Source organism: Branchiostoma belcheri, unplaced genomic scaffold (genome assembly GCF_001625305.1).
Source record: "Branchiostoma belcheri isolate BF01 breed outbred unplaced genomic scaffold, Haploidv18h27 scaffold12, whole genome shotgun sequence".
NCBI lineage: Eukaryota > Metazoa > Chordata > Leptocardii > Amphioxiformes > Branchiostomatidae > Branchiostoma > Branchiostoma belcheri.
The window spans coordinates 2,045,544-2,060,638 of NW_017802602.1; the positions used below are offsets into that span (position 1 = coordinate 2,045,544).

A 15,095-nucleotide genomic window follows, 5' to 3' on the forward strand; every position below is an offset into this window, starting at 1 on the left:
AAAATCAAACGTCTGGAAGCATTCTTCCTACCTTTGTTTTTTCCTACCTTAAAACTGATGTCTCTCAAGCAGACACTGAGCAACTCAGCAACTGTGGTTCTGATACATTTGTGCAATTAAAGCCCATATAATGGGCACTTGCCTCGCTGCTGAGAGTCAATTAAGTACTAGTATTACCCTTCATTCCTGAGCACTACAGATTTCTAATAACTGCATCATGTTGATCTGAGAGTGTCTTTAAAAAACATTAAAGCACAAAAACCAGTGGAGTATTTTCGCCGAACCCGAGGGTTGGGGACGCTGAGGTCCAACAGCACGGAGAGCGCTGTGAAAATTCCACCCTTCAGAAACAGCAACGGAGCAAGGAGAGAGGCACTTGCCTTGTTGCTAGGGTGATGTATTTCTTGCACAGGGCTTGAACACAGTTTTATTTTCATTTTTGAATGATAAATGAGCAAACAGAGCAAGAAATTTTTATCCTTACATGTACGGGCAATTTGCTGTAACCATGTGGCCCAAAACCATTTTCTGCTCCAAGCCCTGTCTCAGGAAAACAGTGCTTCAAAGATTCTGACTACCATACTTAATATAAGCTAGTTCATTGCTCTAACTGCACATGTGAGAGATACATTGTGGGAAATGTGCCAAAGGTTTAGACAACTAATTTTTAAAGTTTTAAACAGTATTCTAGACCAAGCTTAATACATAATTATCCAGACATGTTTTGTTAATGTATCAGGCCTTGATCTTTGACATATTACCCAGAATGTATCATGCTGCGCATGCACAGTTGAAACTGTGTATCAGCTTACTCACTGACCTACAATAGTATTACCACGTAGATTCTAATACACATCCAATGGGAAGTCAGATCAATGCACAACCAACTTGAGACAAGTTTTTTGCACCAACCTCACATTTAAGAAGAAACGCATCTTCCAGTACTCTTTCCTTGTGTCAGATTTTTATTTAAGTACAATACAAGACAAATGTTCGGCTGAAAAGCGAAACGATCAACAATGCATGGTATAATGTCAGAACCCTACCGTACATCCAGCTTAATAAGACTTAAATACTATAGCTTGATAATTATTAGTCTTACAGGTAAAATTAACAACAAACTGATCATATCATGCTAGGAACTTTCTTACTTGTAAGGGGTTAACCACTACTTCTGACAATTTTTTTTCAGTTGCAACTAAAGTCCATGCTAAACCTGTTTTTTTTTCTGATCATAGTGTTGCCAAAATATACTTTTCCATGTACATGTATTTGACACAATCAGGACCATTCCATTCTGAAATTTTAAGGGGAGAAGCAATCAGAAAAAAGTTTTCCTTTCTTTAAAACCATCACTTCTAAATGTCTTAATCACACTTTTCCTTACATCTTCCTATCCAAAATTTCAAAATGGAATGGTCCTCGAACACTTTCCTTTAGCATGTCGAAAAAGTGTATTGAGAGTCTTTCCAACCAGGGTTGAAACTTGATATGTGAGTGAATCAAAAATCTGTATCTGTAGTATCACCAACCTGTGTGGACTTACCGGGATGGGATCATCTCGAAACGTCCCTTTTTCCATCCACTCAAAATCATTTCTCTACGTCAAGTCACAACACGAAACAAAACTACAAGCCGAGTACTTACCCTATTAAAACCTTCATAGACACAGCCCTACAGCTATTGTAGCTTAACAGTTTTTAAGTCTATTGAATTTTTGCTTGTTTTGCCTTTATTCATCCTTCTTTTTGCCTGTACATGTGCAGAAATGGATACAGTATAATTGCATTATTTTAAAAAATCCATCGACAGATGAAGTTTATAATCAGTAGTTTGATTTGCAAGCAAAAATTCAACAGACTTTTCAATTTCGAAGCAGTTACTGTAATATAAAGGTTATTGTTTTAGTTCTTTGATTTTCATTGCTTTTTGTTTAAGGAGTAAATTCCGCTAATAATATATTAGAGGAACTTTTCAGCCCAGATCCAAAATAGAAGTTATTCACAATCATGAGCCTTACTGAAAGCTGACAAAAACTTGAAGAGGGATTTCACTTGCTGATTTGGACGCTTCTGTCCTAAATTGTTTCAAATAGCCCAGCATTTTTCTAGAAAAGCTCAAGACTGGAACCATACATACATTTTATTGTAATCTAAAGCCAGTCATGTTAACGGCTATTTCTTGCACAGCAAAACACAAAATCAAAGAACCAAAAAAATCAGCCTAGCATGACCACACATCGGTTACAATATCATAGTGGAAACAACTGTGTTTACAATTTACATTATCGTTCATTTTTGTTTCCCACCTTTGCTCTGCAAGACTGCCTGTAAAGCAAAAACCTACATGTGCACTGACACTCTAAAGTAAAACAGGCTGATATGACCAGGGCTGTCACATGTACAAGCTCTCCACTTTTTTCATGACAATGTACTGCATTTTGTAGACTTCTTCTAACATGAATCTCTATTGTGTGTATACCATATTTCCCTCCAGTATTAAATTGTACAATCAGCAGAAGACAAATAAATTGAGCCTAAAAAGCTCTACTGGTAGTTTAGCACTCTGACAGCCCTGGCAAATCCTGATCATTACACTCAAAGTGCTCCAATTATTAAACAGTGACGAATTTCAGTATTTTGTCTAGTACTCAAAACTTAGCTGTCAAAACATCAGGAATACTAGTACACAAGACTAAGGGTAACAACATCTACAAACCTTAGTTAGATCAGGTTCGTACGTCAATCTTCTGGGTACCTACATGTAAGTAAGGACAACAGTGTGGAACAACAGCATTCATTGTAGCATATAGTTTTAACAGTTACTTTATCATATTGTAGCCTTCTTGCATATGGAGCTAGGTCCCAGAAGCAGGTGTGGTATATGACAGGCCTAAACAGCAGAAAACCAGTTAAGAGACAAAGAAAAATAACCAGGACACTTTCGAATTTACAAAACATAAAATTAGAGTCTTGAATGGGAGGCTTACTCCCAAGTAACTCTGTTTGTATCACAAACTGTTTGCATGGATTTCTCACAATCTTTATGATTTTGGGGATGATTTTGAGCAACGTTTTTTTCAAGCTTTGCCCCTTCTGCAATCTTTAAGCAGTTTTAGGATGATTTTGCGCGTTTTTTTTAAAGCTTTGTCCCTTCTTCTGTGTTTCTGCTGCAATAATGTTCCTCCACTGGATACAGTACAGGCACTTAACTGTGCACGAAAACGTCGTCGCAGCGCTGCCTCTGCTAGTACCGGCCCTGGGGTGCCATCATTGGCGGTCTCATTCCAGGGGGCATACCCGGACCCCCCTGGAAAGGCATGTTGGGGGGTCCACGAGGGGGGCCACCAAACGGCATCCCCCCTGGCCCCATGCCCATCCCCTGCGGCGGAGGCCCAGCCATTCCTGCTGTAGAACAGGGAAGGAGAACACAGAGGAACAGAGAGAGAGACAACGGTTAGGGAAAATGCTAAACGTGGCAGAACAAGGTATATAAAACACACTGCGTGGCCACTTCTTACCTTGGAGTGCAATGCCAAGGACTGCAGACCACCCAAAAAGCAGTAAAAGGGTCAAAAGTATGTGTGTTTGTGTGTGAATGTGCTATCTAACACTGGTAACTTTGGGTCAACACTGGGGCTTTACAGAATCTTATCAAAAATTGCAATAATGTCAACATATGGAACACAAAGCTGAAGATCATGATAACTGATAATGCTTTATATCAGTTGTAATACTGCTTGTACATTATTCTGTGTTGTGTGTGAATTCTGCTGGAAACCCTACCTTCTGACCTACCTTTGCCAAATCATAATCTTCAAGCATCCAAGTTTTTCAATGTTAATCGATAACTCAGTTATAGAACGCTACAAGCCAGCAAAGTATGAACGCAATGGCTGAGCCACTATTGCTGTTCTGGTGTTAGACTGTGAAAGAACAGACTACAACTCTCTTCAGCAAAAGGCCAGCTGCCTAGCTGTATTTTTTGTCCACAATGTATCAAAAGAGAGATTTCCAAAAGACATCATTCACAAATACAAATTTGTGTCAGGGAACAGCAAAGTTCTATATTCACAAAAATTGTGAATAAAGAACTTTGCAATTCAACCATTCACCAACCTGATGAAATAATTCATGGTAATTTGCGTGACAGATAAACAGAACAGCAAGTGTTCAGTGCTTGTGCCATGCAGGGTAGTCCTATAGGTCTATAGTAGGGCTGCGTACATGGAAGCAACATGAGGGGATTTTTAAAGGTATTTTTTCCAGTACGCAGCCCTAGTCTAATCTCCAGGCAGATCATACGGTGGCAAGGCAGTATCCATTGGCCAGAGGATTGTCCTTTGGTGACTATTGACCAACGGATACTGCCTTGCCACCGTATGATCTGCTTGGAGATTACCCTAGTCTAGAGGGAGTACACGGTACACAGGCGGCGTGAGAAACCCTACCTGCCGACCTACCTTTGTGTGTGCGTAACAACGTTTGAACGTGTGTGAGCTAGCCGACGGAGGCTTACCTGGATGGCCCATTGGCGGTGGCATCGGCGGCCGCATGTTCGGCGGCATATTACCGGGCGGCATCATATTACCTCCGAAAGGCGGCCCGGCGTGACCCGGTGGCGCCATGCCGTGACCGGGAGGACCCCCCATGGAGTGTGCGGACACAGGCGGCGCGGAGTGTTGGCCGGGCATCTGCACCGGAGCTGAGGTGGAGGCCGGCGCGTGCACGGAGACGGGCGGCATCTGTCGGTTGTACTTCGGCATCTGGGCTCTTCTCTCCTCCTGTGGATCGATCAATCAATCAATCAATCAATCAATCAATCAATCAGTCGGTCAGTCAAACTCAAGTCGGTACATGTGCCTCAGTTCAAGGTACCTAAATAATTTTACAGGTACAGGTCAAACATTCAGGGAATACAGAGGTGTGACATACAACTTACAAACAGTACAAGTACAAGTTACTACTGTTTAATTAGTGTGAGATCTCATCTGTGTCTGTACATTCCATAATGAAGTTAATATTTTTATTCAACACAATCACACAGTTGCTAACAGTTGCTAACATTTCCTCACCTTGGACAAAGTAAGACTGTGTTGAACAAAAGTTTTAAGTTCATCCTAGTGTTATTGTTTCAAATACAACATCTCCCCTCCTTAATTATAATTACCAGTGAGACGTCCTCTGGTTCGGGGTGCATGAGCTTGGTGGACCCTCCCGTGGACCCACCAGACGTGGAAGGTTTGGAGATGCTGGGTGCGGCCGAGACCGTGGCCTTCTGTGCAGGGTTGGGCGGGGCGCTCGTTGCCGGGGGTGCCGCCGTGGAGACTGCCGGGGGAAGTTTCTGGGGGCCGATGTTTGACGGCGCGTTCAGCGGTTTGAAGTCAGCGCCAACAGGACCTGTGGTACTTGTGGTGGTCTGGAGAAACACGAGAAACATTTGAGTGGGTTAGAGTTAGTCACTGGTAAATTCATTGCTTAGTTCTCACTAGGCTGTTTCAGGGTAGGGGCCCCTACGCTGTGATCTGGACCACCTATGCTGTGATTTAGCACTATCTTTCAACCAGCATAGGGTGTTTTTTTGGGAAACCTTCTGACCTTTCATAAATCTTTAAAATAATGCAAATTTCAGTGAAGCCATAACAGAGGAAATACAATAACTTCACAAAATCTGTCCCTAAATAAGCAGGAAATAGTGCCTCGGGGGGTTATGAGTTTCAGAATTTTTTGGGGAGAATACCAGACCCCTGCTCTGATCATGTTTTTGGGACTCAATGCTCGGTATGCATGGCAGAAAGCTGCCCTTCTGTTCCCGACCCCTACGCTGTAAAAAAATCCTAGTAAAAACCCTGCATAGCCTGTTATATTATTATTATATAGTGTTAATACATCAAGCTTCTTACAGCTCTTCAATGCCTGACACCTAATAGCTCTTATTGGACTGATTTTCATAGTGATCCAACTTAACTACAAAACCAACACTACTGGCTAGGTGATCATTATGCATAGATTGACACTGGCCTTATAAGTTATATACTCACCGGTGCAGCAGCAGGGAACAGGGGTTTCGCAGGGGGTTGCTGCATCTGTTGTGCCGACGTTGAGGGGGGTTGTGATGTGGGGGGGATGTTGGGGGGTTGGGAGGAGGGGGGCATGGCCCCGTGGCCCCCTGGTCCGGGCATCCCGTGTCCGTGCATGGGGGGAACCATGCCGGGGGGAACCCCCATATGCCCCATAGGTCCCATTGGACCCATAGGCATCCTGTAGATAACACAGTAAAATCAAGAAGTTAGAAATTAGTGCAAACAAAAGCTATCAGAATGAGAACAATTTGCAAACCTGATGCCATCCACTCAGCACTTTTCCTAATCTCCAAGCAGATCTTTCGGTGGCCACAAAAGACAGTATCAAATTGGCCAGGCAGTACCCATTGGCCTTCGGTGGCTAATGGACACTCCTCTGGCCAATGGATACGGCCCTGCCACCGTATGATCTGCTTGGAGATTAGAGTTTTCTGAGCTGTGTAACAGATATGATAAGCCAGACGAAATTGAAATTTGAAACAGGAAAAAAAATCAGAGATTTCAATTGTACATCGTCATCCACTCAACGAGTTGTGCCACAGGAAACTGATACCATCTAAAACAGGAAAACTATTTCCTTCCTTCCCTACTGGGATAAGAACTTTGGCAGAACATATACTGCACCTGCGCAATGTATTGTGCATAGCACATCGGCAGAACGTCCCATATAAGGTTGTATGGTTAACATCCTGTTGTGTGTAATGTTTGTAGTATTGAGCACAGCATCAGCTGAATTTGCTGCCTAGTGTATTGGCTTTGCAAGTTGAATAAAGAAAGAAAGAAAGATATGCCAAAAAACAGTTACTCAAGCAACTGGATATGATTTGGGAATTGGATTTCATTATCTGGATGTCTAACCTTCGCCGACGTAAAGAAATAAAGAAGTTGAAAACCTACCCCGGTCTTGGTGGCATGCCCATCATCATAGGGGGCATGCCTGGTACCATGGGAGGCATGCCCATGTGAGCAGGCATACCGTGGGCACCCGGCTGTCCTGGCATCATACCTGGCATGGGAGGGGGCATCATCGGCATTCCTGTAACAACACAGCACAGTTTAGCTACATGTAACTTTGTTAGCAACATAGCACTGTTTAGCTACAAAATGTGTAGCACATGGTATTCCTATTTCATTACAACACAGTACCTGGCTTGAAATACCACCTGCACATGCAGGTTAGTGCAGGTAAAATTGGAGCCGTGCAAGTATTTCTAATGTCTAGCCTGCAATGGGCCATGTACTAGGTTTATCTGGGTATGTGGTTTTTTTAAAGGGTATTGACTGATACTAGCTAAGCTTTGAATGAATCCTAAAAGAAAAACAGCAAAGATTTCTGAACAGTTTTAGTATGATCCTAAGTTCTGAATGGTGAGATTTGTCTGGTGCCGGTAATTTCCAATGTTACTTGCAAAAAAAGATCACATGGTGATTTACATCACCACTATGACTCCAGGAAGAATAGTGTGAACTGGCACACTAATGGAGATCCTGATCAAACAAACACACATGACCTCACCTGGCATGGGCTGCATGGCAGGTGGAACACCTGGAACAGGCCCAGGTGCCATGGACGCAGCTGGCGTGGGCATCTGGCCCTGCGGCTGCGACGATGTTCCCTCTCCCGCGTCTGTCTTCGGTTTCTTTGGTACCGGCCCCGCCCCTCCCGCTTCTGCTGCCTCGTCAGCTAGTGTGGGTACAGAGAACTATTATTAACCTTCAGCCTGCTAAGGTAGCTGTTTGGTACAAAGTTTGTACTGGTTATGGGATTAGGCAGCAGGGAGAAGGCTCAAGACATTTTGTAAATAGTTTTGTCAGATCAATTAATATACCTCTTGTCACACGAGCACAAAGTTTCACAGGAACAAGGGTTCCGAAACATAATTGAAGACATTTCTTAATTACTGTGATTTCATTTGTTTTCTATGGGAGTTAACTTTACAACAGAATGATAAAGGAGGTTTTTGCAATGTTTCAAGTTTGCATATGATGCTACTGAAAATGGCCACAATCCTTACGACAGCCATGGCCCATAGTTAACTGTATTTGTAGAAAAGAGCTAGGGGAATGTCCCCGGTACTGTAAGACTGTATCATGTCTTGTCCGTCACAACCAGTAGAAGAACACCTTAACTGTTCGTTGACTCAGTTCATTTGAAGTCAACTAGTTTGATATTCTTTTGTTTTGGGACTGTCCCCCAGAAGTTAGTCCACAACAGACCTATTTTCTGTCGTTCGTGCTCCTTCAGGTCCTTTTCTGGAATCCCCTCCATCCCGTAGATTTCCAACTCGATGTCCGCTCTCCCTGGTAAGGAGTTTGGTACTGCATCGACTGTTTCTTTATGTACCTACAAGTGAGAGAAACATAACGGCATCTTTTTTTATTATCCCGATGAAGGCAACAGTGATCGTTCAAAATCTGATCTCTGTGTACCCTTGTTGGAATAAAGTTCAACATTTTACTATGAATACTAACTACCAAGTTATGCTTGGTCTATGGAAAAAATTGGTGGAAATTATGTTAAATAGAACTTATCTGTGCATATATGTCAGTGAAGGTTAACCAGGTAATAACTTAAATAAGATACACCAAAAAACAGTTACTTACGCAACGAAACGGTCAGACGTTTCAGGTAGCATCCACTACCTTTCGTCAGTAACAAGAGAGACTTGTGCAGAAAGGCAGGTTTATCTTACAAGCACAAGTCTCTAGTGTCACTGACGAAAGGTAGTGGATGCTACCTGACACGTCTGGCTGTGTTTTTTGCATATCCTGTGCAGATACTAGTGGAGTGATCGAACAGCAGATACGTACCTGTACACAGTGAATTGCTAACCCCGGTCCCGAGTACAACTTTTTGTGACATATATGACACTTGAAGTGCTTTGCTCTCTGGTGCTGCATAAGAATCTTCTCATCTTCAAACTCCCTGTTGCAATACCTGGTAAAATCTCTGGTTAAGGAACAGTTCACAGAAAATCAAATATCAACCTGTTGTATTGCAGGCTAAGTAGTATTGAAAAAGAAGTTTATCCCCTGTACCTGTAGCCGTACCAAATAAATGCTATGTATAGTAGGATGGTTAATTTTGACCCCAAAGCATCGGTGACATGGTAGGATTCGAACCCGGGACCTCTTGGTCCTAGGCTGCACATGCTACCATTTACACCACATGCAGGGCTGGAGGCCTGAGAGATGTTAACTCCCCCAACTTAGCCCGTGATTGGGTCATTTGGGGGTAAAGATGATGAGGATAATTTTTCTCAAGGCCAAAAAAAATTTTTTTTTAAAATTATGCCTGAAGGAAGAAGTCCATAATTTAACATTACATGTTAATAATGAATTTTAACAGTTGCATGAACACGCTGAAAGAAAAAGAAACAATAAAGGTCAGCACATTTTTTTCTAGAAGAGCACCAACCAAACCAGGGTAACAACATTTTTTTTTTACTATTTCCTCATCTTCATAATTCAAGTTCATGTATAGATGGTCTACAGTGAACTTGACTGATCAGTGACTCAGTTTGCTCGTAACTGTGACAGGTGGCTTACGATGTTTCTACCAAACGTTACCAAATTTGGCAAAACTACCAGTACACAAACATATCTTCCTTTGTTACACTGCCCCCCACCCCACCCCAAGAAAATACGTCACACTACTACTTGAGCACTAAAAACAGGCAAGAAAAGGATACCAGCACCAAGGCTTCATTTGCTTCTTCTTCTTCCGTCCCATGACTGTATCTTGACCTGACTAATAAGTTCTAGGAACAATGTGGTGTAAAAAAAGACCGACTCTGACTCTAGTATGAGTCGACGAGGTTCTTCCCACGCAAAATGGCGGACGCACAACACCTTGCAATGCCCGGATGTTCACCTTTCACCTTTACATAGCACGCAAACGCAACCACCACAAATTAAAATTTTCCTCAAATATACCAACATTTGAATGTCATTTATACCTTTTAAACATAGAAATATTTACTAATTTTTATTTTACCATCATATTATGTGTTCTGTGTAGGATTGTAGTCTATATTTTCAATTTGTTCTGATTATTTATTTGTTGCGATTTTTTTGCAGTCCCTGACGTATATGGAAAACGTGACGTGAGGTTTGGGTCACCCAGGTAGAATTAAGCTGAATTTAGTCAGGTTTAAGGTTTCAATTCAGGTAAAAATACCTGCTTTAACGTCAGAAGTAACCATGCAGAGCCGATACCACATATAAGACAGGATGTGCCAGCCAAAACAAAAACAGTTTATACTTTTCTGGCTTTTTATGCTGCACTGATAGTCTTTTGGAAGATGATTTTTTTTGGACGAAACTCCAGGAAGTGACATCCAAGGTGGGTTTGTAACTTACATGTACCTAAGGCGTGAACTTGAAAACTTTTGATATGATTGATATTGGGATGTGATTTTATATTTGACTCAAAATTGTCGTGTTCACGGAGGTTAGGGTCCCTGTGGTCTTAAACCAAGGTTCTTTCACCACTCACCACGGGTGTTTGATTTAGTGAGTTAGTAAAAATTGATTTGATAATTGCCATGCATAGACTAGAGCCTAAAGGCTAAACTAGATTTTGTTTGTCTGGAACATGGAGCATCTATTTGAAGCTTCCTGAATGTCTAAAATGAAAATCTCTAAGACTTTAGCTGGTATAATCGCCCTTCGGCGTAACACACCAGCTTCTACATATCTGTATAGCCGGTATAAGTATAACCGCCCTTCGGCGTAACACACCAGCTTCTGTATCTGTATGGCCGGTATAACCGCCCTTTGGCATAACACACCAGCTTCTGTATCTGTATAGCCGGTATAGCTGCCCTTCGGTGTAACACACCAGCTTCTGCATCTGTATAGCCGGTTTAGCTGCCCTTCAACGTTACACACCAGCTTCTGTATCTGTATAACTGCCCTTCTGTGTAACACAGCTTCTGTGTAACACAGCGTCTGTATCTGTCCTTCGGCGTAACACACCAGCTTCTGTATTGGTATAGCCGGTATAACTGCCCTTTGGTGTAACACACCAGCATAAGGTTACTACTAGTACCTATACAGTATACATAGCATCATCTCCAAGCACAAAATGTAGATGTCAGGGTACAGATTGCTTTTAAGAGTAGCTGTGCAGGCAGAAGATATTATCACCCCAACATCTGCCTGTAATTTGGTGCAGGCAGATGTTTCCTGCCTCTTTACTTTAGTTTACGTGTTAAACAAATATGACTTGTGTTGTAACGTGTTGTATACAATTGTTTTGTAGGTAACGTCGGTTGCCAACAACCATCCACCACCAGGGCCAGATGGCAGAATGTAACATGGCCAGAGTCGTCAAGGAGGGACATTTGTGTCTACTGGATGTGCGGGACACTGGATTCAAGAAGAATAAGGTAACTTATCTGTTACCAAGTGTGAAAGTTCATCTGTGCTGGTAGAAGTCATTATGAAGCAGTTTAAACTGCAATTTCCAACACAAGAGATTGGACTTGGCCAAATTTTTGACTGTACAACTCCAGTCTTTGTCCAGGAATGAGCACTGGAGTTGTACGACTTAAAAAATTTGGGCAAGTCCAATTTCTAACAGTGTGTTGGAGGTTGCAGATCAACCTTGATTGATTGATTGATTGATTGATTGATTAATGGATTGATTTGGGAGCAAACAGGACAACATCAATGTAAATTTCATCGGATCCATAAAGTTAATTTTTCACAAATCTAAGTCTATTATTATGTTAACTTAAAAAAAAACAAAAGTTCACCTGACAGATTTGGTTTTGGTACTCGTTATAAACACAACAGTCGATGAATGATTGTGTTCTGGTCAGGTGCCCTAAACTCAAGGTCACTAAGCTTAAGCTAGGTGAAGGTCACAGAACACTGCACTAGCCTACAGGACAGTCACCAGCACCAGTTTTCCCGTCAGTTACAGGAACTTTAAATGTGGGGTGTGACACTGACAGGAATATCTTAAAACCAGTCCTTCAACCTCAACAGACAAAACAAACAAATGTTGTGGGTAAAAATATGAACACATCCGGAGGACTACTGAAAACTACACTGTATATAGTCAAAAATCATTGCGAGCATCTTTGGTACTTATATCACACCTACAGTGCTCCCCTCCTCAAAACCTGGGCTGACAGAAAAAAAAAATTAAAGCTGGCTAGAGCCCTGACAGTCATGACTCATGAGTCTTATTGCAGTGTTCTCGCCAGGCCTTTTGAGCCCCCTATGCTGTGTGATTTGGACCCCCTATATGGAGGCCCGCAAGTCCTTTTCCGTAGAGCGTAATCGGCCATTTTAATTCTACGTAGAGCGTAGACGGACCGCTCGTAAGCGTTGTAGCCACTTGCAATTATCGTAAAGCGTAATCGAGAGGTTTCCGAATTCAGCGTAGAGCATTGTCGGGACCCCCCTTGCAGGCCCCCCTATATATATGCTGTGATTTGGACCCCTATAGCTATGCTGTCTTTCAACCTGCATAGGGGTGTTGGGGGGGGGACCATAAATATTGCAAACAGTAAAAATATAACTTTAAAATGGAGCTATAGCAAAGGGAAAAACCTAAAGCTTCACAAAATCTGTCCCTCTGTCTGGGTGCTATGAGTTCCAAAATGTTCGGCTTAATGCACGACTTAAATTTAATATGGTCAAGCATGTACTTTTAATTGTATTTTTAAATCTGTCATAGTTGTAAAACACGCAATTCAGCCTATCACTATGGCTGCCATGTGTTTTGATGAATAAACATTTCAACCAAACCTTTCAACCTTTATTTCCAAAAAACGACTTGCTCTTCTGTGCCTGACCCCTATGCTGCGAAAAAATCCTGGTGAGAACCTTGTATTCTATGTGGGGGGTAAAAGTTGTTTGTGATAGAGTTTAAAGCTGGCAGAGTTTTTGTTTGCTTCACAGTTACACTTAAATTCAATTACTCTAGTACAGCTCACCAAAACATCCTGGTTCAAAGTCTAATACTAGGAAAGGAAGGGAAGAGGGGGGGGGGCATGACATTTGGTGGAAAATGGTGCAAGGAGGCTAGGGTAGCAACTTCAAAAGATGAAATTCAAGTTATTAAAACTATATTGTGATATAATCATGCACAATCAAGATACCTGTAAGTGTAACGTTAAATGTACCAATAAGTTTACAATCAACTAAGAATTTAATACTTAGCCTCATGGTTACCAAACCTATTATACTAGTCCTAGTACATCCTCTCCACAAATTTGCGAAGAGGATGTAGGACTCGGGAGCTATAATAGGTTTGGTAACCAGGCTACTTAATACTTCCAAATGTCTTATTATTATTTATATCCACTCTTATTCTTACTCTGTCTTTGATTTACAGACCATAATACGAGATTTATATGGCATAATGCTGTTAAGGGCACATTGTTATTTTATAACTGCACTCACAAATATACATGCTGAGTCACTGTAATCGGTTTATTATGTTTACCCTGTAAATTATATATATAATAACAATATTCAGGATGTTGTTTGGACAGGGCAGGTGGACATGTTGGTGTTCGAAATATGTTATCTCTGCAACTAAGTAAATTGGCCTGTGGGGTCGTGTGGTGTAGCGTGTTCAGCCTTGAACCAAGAGGTTCCGGGTTCAAATCTTACCAAGTGTCAACGATCTTTAGAAGTGTGGCCTTGGGAAAGGCACTTTATATATTACACGACTTTCCTCACTTCACTCACTGACAGGTGAAAATGAGCACCTAGCTTTGAGGGACATCCCTCGGATAGGACTATGTATTAATGCTAAATAAATTGGTTGATGACACTGTAAACATTTCTATTCAACAAGGAAACGTGCTACAAATGTCAGCAAAAAGAGTCCACACCCCTGCATAATGGTAAATTGCTCCAGGGTGTGCATTATTCTGCAACAAAGCACACTTGTGAGAATAAAGCACACTTTGGATGGAGCTAGTACCTGTGTTAGGGGAAGGTCACACCCCACGCACGTTTAAGAACCCACCACACCTTTCAAAAAAGAGTAGGGGACGTTATAATGCCCCGGTGTGCGATGGTCCAAATACTTACTAATCTGATTATTCACTACAGACTCCAGGAAGAGTTATGTTAAATTCACACTAATGGAGAACCTAATCATAGTTCTCACCAGGCTGTTTGAGCGTAGGGGCCCCCTACGCTGTGATTTTGACCCCCTACGCTGTGATTTAGCCCCCTACACTGTGTTTCAACCAGCGTAGGGGTGGTTTTTGGGGCAGAAGCTTCATTAATCTTTAAAAAAATGAAAATATAACTTACACCCCGTTCACAGTGAAACTTGTCGATCCGGATCGGCCGCCGATCGGGATCAAAATTATGCAAATGAAGTCAATCCGGATCGGTTTTCGCAGTGTGAACGCTCCAATCGGGATTGATTTTCTCCGATCCCGATCCAAGCGTAATCCACCTCGGGGAGGTAGTTCAAGACACTTGCGGCGGATCGGGATCGGGCGTAAACTTGAGTGTGAACGCAAAGTGGATTGGGTTCGGGGTTCGCTAGTGTGAGACTGACCACAAATACTACCACTACCGATCGGGTCTTATAATATGCAGTGACAAGGACATTGTGTAATGCTATGGATACATTGCCAATCAAAATTATGAATAGAAATATGCAGAAAGATGTTTACCCCAACCTCCCTGCCCCAACGTTACACTCAAGTGGAATGGCGAGCCAGTGGAATCGAGTGTTACAGCCCGAAAAATATCGGCCTTCACGCAACGGGAGCTAAACCCTGACCACCCAAACATGTTCAAAGAGGTGTTCTCTTTATTTCCGCTAAGATTCCAGGCTGTACAAGCTTTCTGAGTTCTTTTCTTGCAAAATTTCGGCGGAGTTGCAGCGGCTATGGCATGTTCAAGATGGCGGGGCTCGTGACACCTCAATCCATTTCTGAGCGTGATGCCCTGGCAATCCGGATCAGCAAAAAGCGGTGTGAACGCGCGGGTCGATCGGGATTGATGAATTTCTGATCGGGATCGG

At 42.2% G+C, this 15,095-nt stretch overlaps 2 protein-coding genes across 3 annotated transcripts in view; one reads left to right on the forward strand and one right to left on the reverse strand.

The window, feature by feature from the left end:
- Positions 1-3,141: 3,141 nt before the first annotated feature.
- LOC109462805 (BUB3-interacting and GLEBS motif-containing protein ZNF207-like) lies at positions 3,142-9,971 on the reverse strand. 2 transcript variants are annotated; one of them, XM_019759420.1, is made up of 9 exons: positions 9,775-9,971; positions 8,894-9,020; positions 8,300-8,426; positions 7,599-7,766; positions 6,980-7,118; positions 6,041-6,260; positions 5,170-5,418; positions 4,519-4,783; positions 3,142-3,404 (listed from the first exon to the last, which is right to left on the reverse strand). In XM_019759420.1, the coding sequence occupies exons 1-9, from the start codon at positions 9,813-9,815 to the stop codon at positions 3,247-3,249; spliced, it is 1,494 nt and encodes a 497-aa protein (XP_019614979.1). In that variant the 5' UTR covers positions 9,816-9,971; the 3' UTR covers positions 3,142-3,246. The 2 variants fall into 2 exon arrangements, with proteins under 2 accessions (XP_019614979.1, XP_019614978.1); XM_019759419.1 differs by having other exon boundaries at positions 3,142-3,407.
- Positions 9,972-10,158: 187 nt separating this feature from the next.
- The window catches only part of LOC109462646 (caskin-1-like), a 16,816-nt gene continuing 11,879 nt past the window's right edge, over positions 10,159-15,095 (forward strand). Inside the window, exons 1-2 of the mRNA XM_019759206.1 lie at positions 10,159-10,427; positions 11,349-11,475. Coding sequence (XP_019614765.1) covers positions 11,389-11,475 — 87 coding nt within the window. The 5' untranslated portion in view covers positions 10,159-10,427; positions 11,349-11,388. The remainder of the gene's footprint in view (positions 10,428-11,348; positions 11,476-15,095) is intronic.